Below are 15,057 nucleotides of genomic sequence, written 5' to 3'. Positions count from 1 at the left end.
ATATCTTAATTTTTAGGGTCCTTCTAGGAAGAAATCAAGCACAGTGACTTTGCATTGAACTCAAGGTCAAAACTTCAGGCATGGTTTGAATATAAACATTAATTATATATACTACTAATGATAAGAATCCTTTAGTGTCACTTTTGGTCATTTTATTAATAATGTTATCAACCCTCATCCAACTACTTGTTCATAAAAAGCACATAATCAATTATATCTTTTTTAAATGTGGTTTAAATGTGTACATTTTGGGGGTCGCTGCGGGTGAAATTTCCATTTACGTAGTTCATATCATTGACGAGTTGAAGGTTTAAATGTCTCAATAGCGCCCCCTAGTGTCTAAAGGACAATTACATTCTGATGGCTTTAAACGAAATAATTTCATAAATATACAAATATGTTTAACACATGCAGTGGTCCAATTATTTTTACATCTATTCATTTAAAGTAAATTCTGCAATAAACACACTCAAGAGAGTAAAAAAACACATCTTAGATGTCTGGTCTACATTTTCCCTACTATTCAACACATTTTTAAACAATCTAGATGCCCTCTACTTGTATCATCAAGAGTTTATTAAGAGACTGTACAATACAAATGAAGAATAAATTTAAAAATACAGATATAAAGAACATAACAAAAGAACAAAAGATACCACTCTTGCATAAACACGACCGTTCAAAGTATATTTCTGACGTCTCTAGGTATTTTAAGACACCAGTCTGCCGAGTATTCTAATAAACATACAAAAAAATGACGTTAGCTGTCTTGGTGTATGCATACATTTTATATATAATATATAAAAATAAATGAAATAATAACATTAATGAAGTTATAGGTGGCGGTCAAAGGATATTGACTAGACAAAACATATTTTGGGAAACACAAAGCATAAGCCATAGGAGCAAACAGATTTGTCCATCTCCTCCAAATGTCATTTGTGCATGTGTAGAAGTAGTTTGGCCATGTTACATGGGTCGAGGGGGTTAAAAATCACACAGGTCTCTCAGAAAACAAACTTCTGTTACTGAGGTTCAATTGACGAGTAAACAATTTATTACAAAAATACAGTTTGACAGTTAGATGCATTTTCGTATATAACTGTGGACATCAGCTGGTAAATAATCAAAAACACTTGAAAAATTCCTTATATATTTTAGATTGGTGTGGGATTGGCTTGCCTAAGACCGAGTCCGATGAAGGTAAACTCTTTTGTGGAAGTCCACGAACAGCTTGAAGGCCCCCAGCAGAACAGTTGCGAGTCTGCCCGAGGACAACACAGATTGGTCAGGGAGATTGGCCAATGAGCACGATCAGCTCGTCATAAAAAAGCTTTCAGAAGATCTTCCCTTTCTTCTTATTCTTTTCCAAAGTCCTATGGGAGGAGAGTGCGAATAATTTAAAATACTGATACTCATACAGTAATACATGAAAATTCCTGATTCCCTGATATTTCTCAAATTGAAGAAAAGGAGGCACTGGGTGAGACGTACATTTTCTGCTGCTCCATTATACGCTGCTGGGTCTCCCAGTTCACCCTCTCATCCTCAAACTGACGTCGTCTCTCTTCCAGCTCCTTATGCTGGGCTTCCAGGTTCTTTTTCATCTGCTCGTGACGTCGCTGCAACTAAACAATGCAACAAGAGATTCGTGTCCGTCAGTGTCCGTTGCATCCCATTAAAATGATTCAAACACAGAGGATGTAGCAATACAAGAATACATCATCTCAAATCAACCGACCTCTGTCAATATCTTTACAAATATTACACTAAAGCCTCTGAAGCTAAAGTTGTTCAAATAAAAAAACTTCAGTATGAAAACGCATGTGAACTTGGTACCTCTGCTTCTGAATCTTTCAGCTTTTGGATCTTCTCCTTGACTTTCATCTCAAAGACCTGCTCCATTTCCATCTCCATCTTCTTCATCTTGGACACATGCTCTCTCCTCTCCTCCTCCATCTGTGCAAGGGGGCTCCTAATATTGACACATACAATTTACGACCATGAGAACACGTTGCCACGGTTTCCTCGATGAATGCTCCAGTGCATTCACAATCGTTTTAAAAAGACAGGAGGAGAAGACGGAGAGGTGAACCGACAGAAACGAAATAGCCCAACCGTCATCATTAAGATGAGCTGAATGTGACACCAGTGACCAATCCTTCGGACCAAACATCTCTGGCTTAGTGTAGGCAGTCTTGCTTGCGCAGATAAAACGAGGAAAGAACAAATATCTTGGTATAACATGAACCCCGAAGAATGCTGAAGACGGCTCAACACAGACTGTGTTAATTGCAAAAGCGTTTTGCGTAGTTAGAGAGCGTGAAAGCTGTGACGGGAGAGGAAGCAACATACGTCTGCCAGAAATAAGAGTGAGGATCCCTTGGACAATCTATGATTCGCCTAATTCATACAGACAGAGTTGAACATGATTTTCAGTGCATATTTAGTATTTGCATGCTGAATTAAACTTTAAAATTGTATTTGCACATTATCCATTGATATCGTGGTATAATTTTGACCTGACAATTGTGACTTTCATTCGACAATCTCAAAATACAAATAAAAAGATAGCAGATGTGTTTTGTCCAGATCATCAGGGACATCAGGAAGTTTGACTCGACAGGGTTTCTGTCCCCTAGTCTAAAAAATGTAACTGGTCTATTACTCCCCAGAAAAATGACACATGAAACTGGTGGGAAAAAGAAAGTGGACAAAACACCGATAACTGACACGAAAGGCACTGCTCCCAGAGGAAGAGAGGATCTGTACTACACAGGGTTTTGGAATAATGTAAATGACCACTTACATGCCTTCAACCGTGTCAGTTCTAAAAGACAAAAACACACACACACACTTAGCATGCTAAAAACAGTGTTACTTAAAACAATCAAATGTGTTAAGTTGGCGTAAAGAATAGACTGAATGACAAGACAACACTTTTTTTAATGTGGCTTCCTGCAAAATAATTTAAGGTTAGATTGCTAACAACTTGAAAACTGCAGCATGACCACAAATGCACCTACGAGCGTGTACTTGTGCATACAGTATGTGCACGTGTGCTTGTGTTAAGAAAGACAACTGGTAACCATTTGTTCTCTTTTTTCCCCCCAAACAAAGCATGTACCAAGCTTCATTAATTCAGTTAAAGATTCTTTAACTTTTCTGGCATGTTCATTTTATATTAAATTTATAGATGTTCTTCCAGAGCAAACCAGATAAGTGTTATTAATAGCCACATGTCTAACGTGTCAAGACAGAAAGCATTCAGACAGCTACATGCTTTAAACAATATGCTTTTGTTATTATTATAAGCTGATTCTGATAACATTTCAACCAACCATTTATCAGCAGATAGTGATACGGCCAATCATTTATTGTGCATCCAAAATATTAACAATACGTCTAAAATCCACATAAGCCAACACTTGCTGTGTCCAGAAAGATGAATGTTGTGTGTTACATGTACAGCTTTAAGTATGTTTTAAGTGTCAGAGACCAGAAACATGATGGTTTTGAATGTAAACCCCACATATGATGACCACTATCGGCTGTTTTACACCATTCCAAACATGTCTGTTCTCACTTACATTATGAAACAATTCAGGACCTTCACAGTTCTCTGGCCAAATAAACATTCATCATTTTGTGGTAAAGTGGTATAACGTCGGGCTTGTAAACACTACAACTTCACTTACTTGGAGAGCTGGCCTTTGTTTTTGTTGTTGTCCATTCCATTACAGGTAACAGCTGCTAACTTCCTGCTTCTGTAGTTCTCATAATGGACATTATTTGTCACGTCCTTGAGGTCCTGCATGTGGGTCCTGTCATAAAACAAGCAATTATAAAGCCCCTGTACAAATGACTGCCAATTATATTCATGTGACTCATTTCACAAAATCACAGTACAGTTGTAAACATGTTTACAAACAATGTAAACATTTTAGGTGTATTTGTTACTTTATCTGTGAAATGCCATGTATTGTAATCAAGCAGTTTACATTGAACTATCCCTCTGACAAACTCTCTTTTCATAACCGACTGCAACTTCCAATGTCATGTTTGTACCTGATGAGCATATTCCTTAAGAGTGTGAAATCACAGTGTTCCCCATTTTCAACTGTGGTGAGAAAGAAAAAAATAGAGTGTTAACACAGCAGGATAATAATCACAATGGTTTCCACAACCTTTAAGCAATTCATTAGTGTAATAAGTTTTTCAGTAACTAAAGAAACGTACTGATATTTGCAGGTTTTCCTGTTCAAATTAGTTTTTTTAAATAAGCTAATAAATATTTTACGCAGAGCGTAACCTAGAGCCATTTTTAGTACTTTACATTAAGGTTACCTGCCAAATTAATTTAACATATTAAAATGACATCTTTTAAAAAATGCCACAACGTCCTTATAACAGCTGATGACATTTCTAGTGCATCTACCTTCTGCCACACCCCATGGGTACTGCCTTCCTCGAACCCTCTTGCTATTCACCTCGATGATAGTGTTGCTTCCGACCACAGCAAGGGGCAACCGATCCTTGAGAGGGAGACAGAAAGAAGCATATGGGTGACTAAGCGCAAGGAGTATGTATGCTGCATCAGCACGCAGCGCCGTCCTGGCAGACCTTCAATATGCAGCCACCTGGTGTCTACGCTTAAAAATTCAGATCTTTGTCACTGCATTATATTAAAAAAAGTTGCTTTATTCACTTATATTTTCTCACTTTGATTGTTTTCACAATCTTGTTCTCCTCCTCATCATCAGTCTCTGGAAACTCGTAGATTTTGATCTTGTGCTCCAGGATTTCTCGCATAATCTGGAGAAAAAGCAAAACAACTTCAAGTTAACAAAAACACTATGTTATTCCATCAAACAGCTGGCCAGGGCCACGATTTTGTTTAGATTGAAGAACACAACATCCTTTGTTTAAATATTATACTCTTTGTTCGGTTGATCTTTCCTGTCTGGGCACTAAAGCTGCTCTCTTGTGTTGGTTCCTGAAGAGATAATACTTTGACAGATGGCTAAACACTCCGACACACACTGGAGTCCTGAACTCCTGCGGTCTCCTCTTCTCTGGACCTAATCAGGACTTTAAACGAACAGAACTCAGCACAATAGGCTTGAGAGATTGCAACTGACTGACCTGTTTCTTGAACTGATGGCACTCTTCAGGGGTGAGGGTATCCGCTTTGGCAATCAATGGAATGATGTTGACCTTCTCGTGCAACCGTTTCATGAACTCTATGTCCAAAGGTTTCAGTCTGTAGGATAAAATACAACATTGTAACACTGCTGCAATGACTATGCCGGTATTTACAGGGCAGTGATATTTTGTATTATCATTATCAATAATAGATGTATTTAATTTAATTTCATTAAGTTTTTTTTATAGAAGCAATAAGCCAAGAAAAGCTGTGCATTTTAGATTTTTGTGAGAACACCACAACATGCCTAACTGCACACATTATCCATGGTAAATTACTATAATGCAAAGCTTCCCAAAGTTAAGTGTTTTAGCAGAACCTAAAAAAACATGGTACGGTGCGTAAATCTGACTAGAGGACACTCATTTGAAGTGCATGTTAAGAGAGAGATCACTCACCCATGTCCTGAGGGTGCGATGAAATACAGGCAGCAGTGCACTCTACTGTCCGGCATCTGCCGTCTGTTCACGCGTGACTCCGCATTCAGATAATCCTCAAACTTACTGTCGATGTGATCGATGACCGGCTGCCAGCTGGAGCAAAATGAACAAACACAGCAGATTAAGGTCAGGCACTCAATTCAACTAAACACCAGCGTGATAAACCTGATGATGCTTTCCTGTGGCTCAGTGGTTAGGGCATGGCGCTAGCCATGCCAAGGTCATGGGTTCGATTCCATTGTAAGTTGCTTTGTATAAAAGCGTCTGCAAAATGCATAAATGTAAATAAAACCTCACAAACATAATGACACCGTTGGAAATGACCTCCGGCACTCTGCTTAAACATGCTTCAACTGTTCTTACCAGTTGCTGTTGTCCACAGCGTCGCCAAATCCTGGCGTGTCAACTATCGTGAGAAGAAGCTGTACGCCTCCCTCCTTCATCAACACTTTGGACTGCTCCACCTGCTCAACACACGGTTGACAAACTAACATAAGTTTCATAAGGCAAAAAGTTTGAAACATTAACTGTTAAAACAGACACAATGATGCTTAAAGAAGAAAGTGTACTAAGATTTTTTTATCCACTGGAGAACAGATGAGCAAAGAGAACTGGAATGATCTGCTTGGCAGTTATGTGTGAAGATATGGTAAACGTTAACAGTCACTCTAAAGGGTACAAGCACAAACATGTATGAAACAGCACTATACTATTACTGAAGTATGCTGGTCGAAACAGACTGGTGCATGAGACTATGAGGTGTCAGTCTTAATCAAGGCAGTCTAAAATGCTTTACAGACCCAATCATTAAGTAAAAAACTAAAAGTTGTTACAACGTACTGAAAAGGAACAAGCAACAGATATTCATATTAAGGGGCGATTCACATTTTGCTTCTAAAACCAGGGAAAACGCGAGCCGCACTCCTTCCTCCTGAAAAACAGGAGCAACCGTGTCGCTCCCTATTTGCAAAAGACTCGAAATGCGAATCGACCCTTAGGAAATAAAATAATGAACCGTACCTGAACTGTTTTCTTGATTCGATGAGAAGGTCCAGGATATTCTCCAGAGTACAGATCCGTTAGAACCAGAGAGTTTATCAGAGTGGATTTTCCCAACCCTGACTCTCCTGAAACCAGCCAAAAAACAAAGAGAAACATGAGCATAAAGTGGGATCTTATGTTTTCATAGCTCTGTACAAACTAAATAAAGTAGCTAAATTATTAAAACGGTGTTGAAGTTTAAGACATGTTTTGATTTTGGTTCTAAATAAAATCAGCAGATATTTGTCTGCCTGATGTTTAGGCAATGGATTATTATCAATAAATACACACAATGGTGCATTGTTTAAACAGTGTAATACAGTGTGTTTACTAGGGGTGTAGCTATACGTCGTAGTACGATATTTAGTGATGTAAAAATGTTACGATGCGCATCCTAGATAGATGGGGATATTTAACGATATGATGTTCTATTCTATTTGTTCTATTTGTCAATACACTACCTACTCTGCCCAACTGCAGGCAAGTCACCCAAACTCATTTCAATGGCAAGCACAAACTTATGCCAATGTTATATGCCAATGTTAATTTACCCGCAAACGTGAGCTGCTGCATAACGTGATGAGCAACATAAAGCTGATCCGATTAGAGAAGTGAGTCGTACTGTACATAAAATGTTTTTATGAAATGCTAAAACTGAAATGATGAGGATGACTAAAATATGAATAAAACTAAATTGCATTTTAGTAAAAAAACTAAACATTTTTAACAAAGCTCATCATTGTGAAAAGCGTTGTGTGCTCTGATTGACCAGCTACCCAGTGCATTGTGATTGGCCGAATACCTCAAGCATGTGGCGAAAATGTAACGCCCCTTACCATATTCGGAACATCAGCCTTCAAAGCATATTGACAGCCGATAATGTCACCGGTACCGTGCAAGTTCATGCCCGAATATGATGCAGAAAATGCATAGCAAATTCTTTAATAATGAAAACGTACTACTTACTACGTGAGTGAGAAGCATCAGACTGTCCTTACAAAGTTGGATTTGCCCCACTTTTTAGAAACAGCCTTTGTGCACAACCAAGTGTTAATCTGCAGCGCACACTCGAATTTTGGAATTGTGATGTTTTGGAACAGTGTTGTAAATTAAACATAACAACATATTTTAATTGTGTCCTCGTTTGGAAGACCCAACTAGGTAGTTTTATATTTGTAATGAAACACACAGCGTCTCCACGACATGGCGGCAGCAACACAAACACTACAGCGGGAATAGACACGCCTTCTTTCTTTACTAGGGCTGGGCGATATGGCTTAAAAAAAAAATCTCCGATTTTTTCACAACAAACCCGATTTTCGATTTTAATCGATTTATTTTTTCTATTTAAAAACAAACTACAACTGACAAAGAAATTGCTCAAAACAAATGTACTCTTTATTTTGTTCTGATTTTCCTTTATGCAGTTTAATCTAAATTTCCCATTGGGGCATAAGTGTAACAGGAAACAAGCCTTAAAACATGCTTATAAACGAGATGGCAGGCCCTGCCATTGTTAACAGTGAAAATGTAGCTTATCAGTTTTCTAATAACCTCAAACTTACAGTGACACAATGCACCTTCAAAATAACTTAAAATATGAAAAAATAATTTAATTGTGTCCCTTTTTGGTCAAATAAATGTGGCAAAAATGACTAAATTAGATTGTACAAAAATACATACAGCAGTGGTATTCATAAAGTGCAAACAAAACTTTAAACAGTTTTCCTGAATCCCTGAAATTGTAAAAAAAATGAAACATCTACATCCATTACTTTAGTTTCAACATTCTTCATTTACACATTTTTAGCCAGGAAGACAAGCCTGTCTACTACCTCTGGCTTGAGGCATGCCCGGTTACATGTAACAATGCCCTCTCCCACACTGAAAAGCCTATCTGATGGGGCACTTGTAGCAGGGACAGACAAGTGTTTTTGGCCAGATTACTGAGCCTTGGGAAGTTTGGTTCGTGACGCTTCCGCCACTGCAGTGGATCAGTGTCTGGGTGTGCCGCTACCCTCTCAACTAAATCCATGTCGCAATTAGACGCGAGCCGCTTGCCAGAAGCCCCTCCCATGATGCGTATTTCACTCACGAATGGCGCGAATTACACGCGCAAATGGCGCGAATTACACGCGTGAATGAAGCGAGTAAAATCAAAATGTTCAAGCGTCCAACTACTCGCGAATAGCGCGTTTTATTCGCGCAACTCGCGTTTGGTGTGAACACTCGAGAGCGTCGGTCGTAGAAGTTAAAGAGAAAACCGATTTTCATTAAAAAAAATCGCCCTAAACGTCAAATTCGAGTTAATCGATAAAATCGATTTATCGCCCAGCCCTATTCTTTACGTATACATTTTGGGCGATGTTCTTCACCACGTCTCACAAACTGACGTAGAAATGTGGGGGCGTGTTTAAACCAGGCGTTTTCAGCAGGTTTGGATGAGCCTCTGCTTTTAAATAAAACATCTATTTTGGTTTGAGACTTTTACGCATTTTTTTACTATTCCTATTCCTCTGCATTTAATTCCTTTCAAATTCTATCCACTGTATGTTTTAACAAACATCAACGAAAAACTTTCAGGTCCAAATGTTAAAATGCCTTCAGGTCAAAATGTTTCGTCATTACGCATTTGTTCTTGCTGTCAGCTGTCAACAGAGCTCAAGCAGTTTGACCAAACTAGAGCGAGAGGCTGAGCACTGCATGTCGGTGAGATCTAAAAGAGTGCAGCATTCATCTGCAGGGTCTGACACGGTGAGGTCAGAACATTAACTAGAGTAAATTGCTTCTGGCAACCCGAGTGGCTGGCACCATTACAGACTTGGCCATTTTCCATACCCAAACATTAATGCTACAACAACTGGGTAAAGTTCACCCCACAACGCAACCGATCTGTATTACAATTCAACTGGAGGAAAAAGCCCAAGCAAAAGAAACATGTGAACATTTTAAGAAAAACTTTTTGAACTTTATCATTGGGACATTTAAGTAAAAGCGCCAGACTTCAAAACCGCAATCATCCTCTGGCATAAAAATGTATTTATTTATCTATGATCACTATCTAGTAACCCTCAAAACTAAATAAGTATAAAAGCATCACAGCTCACACAGAGAATAAACGTTAGCGTTACGCCTTGAAAAGTCCTTGCATTTTTCAAGATGAACAGGATGTGAAATCACAGCTATTCAACCCCTATTTCCTGTGTGGTTATCCAAACATCATTTAGACCAAATGTCAAGAATGTAGACTAACAACTGGCAAACTCTCAAAACTAGACAGGAAGCATCTCAAGTGGTCATAACGACAGTGCGTGCTGCTGGATGCGTCATTTGTCTCTCACTAAAGTTTGCTATCTGTGCAAACAAAAGATTTGTAACTACGTTTTTAAAGTTAGAAGATCGTTGTTTCCTTACCCACAACCATCAGGGTGAACTCGAAGCCTCGTTTCACAGACTTTCTGTACACTTGGTTGGGGAGGCTTGCAAATCCCACATATCCTTCCAGACTCTTTTGCTGCTGAAAACAGGCGGACAAATACTTCAGATTAGAGAGATTTGCAGGCATAAGCTCACAGATCCAACCATCACACAAAACACAGAATCTTAACTCTTAAACAAACAAATTGATGTTTTCCTGAAAGGGAGAAGTGCACATTAAATGGTCTGTGCTGTCTTACTGGAATACTTACTGCTGCTTAAATCCAGGCAACAAGGGATGGTTGAGAGTGAAGTAATCAAGATCCAAGAGTTGCAGGAAACAACAGCAATCGTGCGGATGTCCAGGGAGAGAAAAAAAAGGCAATATAACAAATAAGTAACATTTACAATCTGGCAAACCGCAGTTAAAATTGGTTATAGACACAAAGAATTGATAGTAGTCTTATTTGGAACTGCAGCATGATTTAAAGAGAGAGTTCACCCAAAAATTAAAATCCTGTCATCAGTTTAAACAAAGGTGGCTTCCATTCACTTCTATTGTACGACACAAAACTAAAGCAAGTCAATGGGCACTGCTGTGTTTCAGTTACTAACATTCTTCAAAATATCATATTTTGCAGACGAAAGCAAGTCATACAGGTTTGAAATGATAAGGGAGTAAGCAAAGAAATGACAGAATTGTCAGTTTGGGGTGAACTACCATTTCAGATTGAATTGTAAAATAGATAGCAAGACCAGCACAAAAATAAGCAACAGGTCATTTAAAACCATTAATTTAATAACATTTACACATTGGCAGACACTTTTATCCAAAGCGAACAGTATTACATTTTATCAGCACAGTGTTCCCTGGGCATTTAATATTCTCAAAACATAATCGTTTGATTTGATAAAAAATAGGACGTAAATGATCCCTACATTTGTTATATCAAGAACTGTAGAAAGTCTAAAGAGAATTTGAAAATGTGCAGCGCCATCACTGCAACATAAGTGATGATGGTGCAGAATATGACATGGGCTGGTAAAATGCTTGACAGCACCAGGATCAAAGGTCACAAAGCAAGTCATTTGGTACTTTAGGCCACGTTTACACGATGAAAAAAATACCAGAGTCCCCGACGACTGATTGACGGTTTATTGGAAGGCGGACCTCCGTTGCTAAAGAGACCATAATAAAGAGTGCTGCATTTCTCCTCATTCATTGTGAAGAGAAGCGTGCGCACATATACAAACAAGATGGCGAAAAGTTTGACATTCGAAAGGTTCTTCCATTGAAGCTCGTCAACAACGCCATTGACAAAGTCGTACCACCATCTACTCTTCCTCCCGGGTCTGATCCAAAAGCGTCGTTTAAAAACCCTTCGTCACCGTGAATGAGTGTTAAGATTTTGCTGTAGATAAAATGTTGCCTCCGCTGGTGGTTATAGCACCGGTGTAGTAAATCTAAAAATTTTTAAATCTAAAAAAGCGTTAAACTATTGCGCAGTGCAAAATAAAACATGTAATCCACCATTGATGCATTTATTTCTTCTTCGTTGTGTTTGGATGTACACGCGCATACCACACCTAATACGCATGCGAACGATGTCGTTTTCTCATTCTTGCGTATTTCGTGGTTTACACGGACATGAGCATGAGAACGCCGTGGATTTTAAAAACTTGCACTTTGAAAGCCCTTTTCAAAAACGCCGTTTCCGTGTAAACGGACAGCCAAATCGCATAAATTGTTTAGCGCTCTCACTTGAAAACGGTCTCGTGTAAACGGTCCCTTAATGTCACAAGCATCATTAACTTTGCACGATACTTTGGATTCTTTCAGCAACCATTAAAGAAAGTTGCAAGGGGCAGTAATGATGCGATTAAGTTCTTAATGTAAGACAGGGCTCTACAGTGCGAGTGTTTCACTCGCATTTGCGCCTAAAAATAGTTATGTGCGAACTTGAAAAATAATTTACGAGCACAGTGTGCGAGTGACGGGCTGTCCTCAAACTGAACAACAGCGCGATGAACTATGGAAGGCCATTTAGGCAGAAATGTCTTTAGACGTAACGTGTACACACGCTATAACGCGTGTACGCGTTATTGCGCCTAAAGACGTAATTACGCGTACAGACGTTAGACGCGTGGACGCGTAATTGCGTGTAGACGCGTAAACCCCTAACTTCCGCTGTCAAACTAAAAGTCACATTAAGAAATGTAGACCTTACCATATTTCATTTTAACTACACCTTCCTTTTGACTCTTTCGACCTTTATTTTGCTTAAAAGCATGGCCTAAAAGCATGGCGAAAATACAGTTTAATATTGTTATATAAATAATTTAATGTATAATTACTAAACATAGTATTTTGTGGAAAAAAACTTTGTTTTGTGTACTGGTTAACCAATATCATATGCTACATTTATTTTGCATTTCAAAACAAATATTTTAATAAAATATATTATTCACAAAGCAAAACTCAGTATATACAGTACACTTATAAAACAGGAAGGGTCAAGCCCCAAGAGAACATGATCAAACACAAATAGGGCAAGACTCACAGACCAGCAACTAGACCTGGCAATGTTTTTTTTGGACACTTTAGTCAATTAAAAAAAAGATAACAGCCTTTTTATACAAATAGATCCTAACAAATGTTTATGTTTAGGGAAATACCAGTAGATGTCCCACTATACAAGCGAGATGAGAATTACGCTAAGTGGGAACACTGTGAGGAGTAGCAGATCACTTGGTAGCATGATGACGCGCTTAACATTATGCAAATGAGAGCGACGATTCGCAACCAATGAGCCAATCACTGAATTAGTGTGGGAATGTGCGGGAACTGCTGGATTTTAAGCGGAAAGAGAGTCGAGTGAGGTAAAAACTGGAAAGATAAAATTGGAAAGAAAATGAAGAACATACGTTTTTATTTTAAGCAAAAAAGAGATGGGGAGGGGGATATGGAAGGTTCAACTAACTTTAACGAGGTTTCTTCACAAGATTTACAAGAAGTTGAGAACAACTTTAGCGAACCTGTGGTGACTAGCGCTGTCATGTCAACATCCACTGGAGCCGGCAAAGGGAGATCATATACATTACATTTAATGTCAATTGGCTTAAGATTTTCCCATGGCTGGATTTTGAGAACAACCTCATGTTCTGCAAATATTGTAGAGGGCAGAAACAGTATATGCATGAAGTATATGCATGAAATTTGTTCAGTTGTTTAATAAACTAATTAAAAAATAATAATTTTGTACTGTGCTCCTAAATTTCTTTGTGTGCTCCTAAATTTTTTCATTTAAGAGCACATGTACTCCTCGGGAAAAAAGTTAGCGTAGAGCCCTGTAAGAAACCAGATGCAGATCCAATATAATGTGTGTGACTATGGCTATACACGAATATAAACCAGATTGACGTCACACTCCTGAAAACGAGAAGTAGAAACCTGCTGTCGGATGAGGTGAATCATTCAGTTATTTAAGACAAAAAATCAGTCTACAGGATGTAAAGCCTTAAACCTGACCGCAGGAGACCCAAGTGTGCTTTTGTGCAGATTTACAGTCAGGATTTCTGTGCAGATTTGATCAGTTAGTGTGTTTCTACCTGAAACTACCTGAAAAAGTCTGCAAGTGTAGGATTCATCTGTTCAAGACTTGTTGTGTATTCCAGCCATAAATGTGACATTAGGTCTTATGTGGGTGAATAAACGTGACGAAAATGACAAATGTCATTAAAACGCTCTCCATCCCCACATCAGCGAGGGTGTGTGACATTAGGGAAAATATAAAGAATCCAATCACAATGCTTGTAAATAACTTTCTTAGGACACAATGCTTTTAATATCATCTAACAGTTGAACACGACAGACTTTAAAGCGAGTTTTCAGAGAAAGTGATATTGAAATGATGCATTTATCCCGCATTTGTGCAACTAGCTGCTAACCTAACTTACATTAGCTCAACTCGCCTACGTACTAGAAAATACGATTTTTGTAAAAGCACATAAGCACATGCTACTTAGAAAAAAGGGAAACGTTTAAAATAAAGTTGATTTGCGACATTTTGGTGAATTTATAACGAGCACGAACCGTTTTTTCGCTCGCGACAGGGAGAAAAAAACACTGACAGGAAATGCCTCGCGCGCTATCACTAACCGAAATTGTAGTAAAAACGGCGCGAGGGCGTCGATTTAAATCACTTGAACGCGTCGGGTGAAACCAAACGTTGCCGTTAAAGAGCGTTAAATGCGACGCTTGCTAGTTTAAAATAATAGAAATAGGAGGAACTTACCCATATTATTGATGTTCAAGTGCCGCTTCAAAAAACCGATCGCTCGTTGGCAGCCCTACATTCCCCTTGATACCACTTCCGCAAAACTCAACTACGCCACCGACGGAGGGAGAGGTCACTCGAATGGAGTTTAACTGCGTAATGCACGTACCGTAACTTTCGCGAATAGCCCGTGAAAATCACCAAATCTCGCGATATTAAGCTTGCACGCACGCCTCTACAAGAGCTGATCAGAACGAGAGATAAAACATCATGGTTTTTAATTCCCAATTGCTCAGAGGCATGATTTCTGCTTACTATAAAAAACAACTTTATGGCATAAAAGAGGGTTCGGGCCTAAAGTCAGTACACGCCATTAATGTTTAAAATAATGTCATTATATTAACTAAACGGTTACATTAAACCGTAAACCAAATTAAACCTTATTATTTTTTTAAATAATAAAAAATCATGATAATTACAGTACTTTTATTTTCAGATTTTCAGAACACGTAACACTATTGTCAAACTATGGACAATTAACACTAGTGCAATTAATGTAGTGCAACATGTGGGTCAAAAAACATCTTACCAACGTTAAAAAGTTGCCTTTTAATTTAAAGAGCATTACATGTACTTAGTCTCAGTACTTTCAGAATAACCTAAATTAAATATTTTC

General features: G+C 38.5%; 1 protein-coding gene across 2 annotated transcripts; it reads right to left on the bottom strand.

Moving 5' to 3' along the window:
* Positions 1 to 237: 237 nt before the first annotated feature.
* On the bottom strand, positions 238 to 14,537 carry septin7b (septin 7b). 2 transcript variants are annotated; one of them, XM_079470550.1, is made up of 14 exons: positions 10,365 to 10,369; positions 10,102 to 10,201; positions 6,667 to 6,773; positions 6,010 to 6,110; positions 5,605 to 5,739; positions 5,146 to 5,263; positions 4,723 to 4,815; positions 4,439 to 4,535; positions 4,069 to 4,120; positions 3,699 to 3,824; positions 2,810 to 2,830; positions 1,840 to 1,975; positions 1,495 to 1,628; positions 239 to 1,376 (listed from the first exon to the last, which is right to left on the bottom strand). In XM_079470550.1, exons 2-14 carry the CDS (start codon positions 10,109 to 10,111, stop codon positions 1,337 to 1,339), a joined length of 1,170 nt encoding a protein of 389 aa, XP_079326676.1. In that variant the 5' UTR covers positions 10,112 to 10,201; positions 10,365 to 10,369; the 3' UTR covers positions 239 to 1,336. The 2 variants fall into 2 exon arrangements, with proteins under 2 accessions (XP_079326677.1, XP_079326676.1); XM_079470551.1 differs by lacking the exons at positions 2,810 to 2,830; positions 10,365 to 10,369 and adding an exon at positions 14,400 to 14,537 and having other exon boundaries at positions 238 to 1,376; positions 10,102 to 10,204.
* Between the last annotated feature and the right edge of the window lie 520 nt (positions 14,538 to 15,057).

This window comes from Barbatula barbatula, assembly GCF_947034865.1.
Source record: "Barbatula barbatula genome assembly, chromosome: 12".
In the NCBI taxonomy this organism is placed as follows: domain Eukaryota; kingdom Metazoa; phylum Chordata; class Actinopteri; order Cypriniformes; family Nemacheilidae; genus Barbatula; species Barbatula barbatula.
Note: the sequence above shows the minus strand (reverse complement) of the source record. Positions and strands in the feature narration are given on the sequence as shown.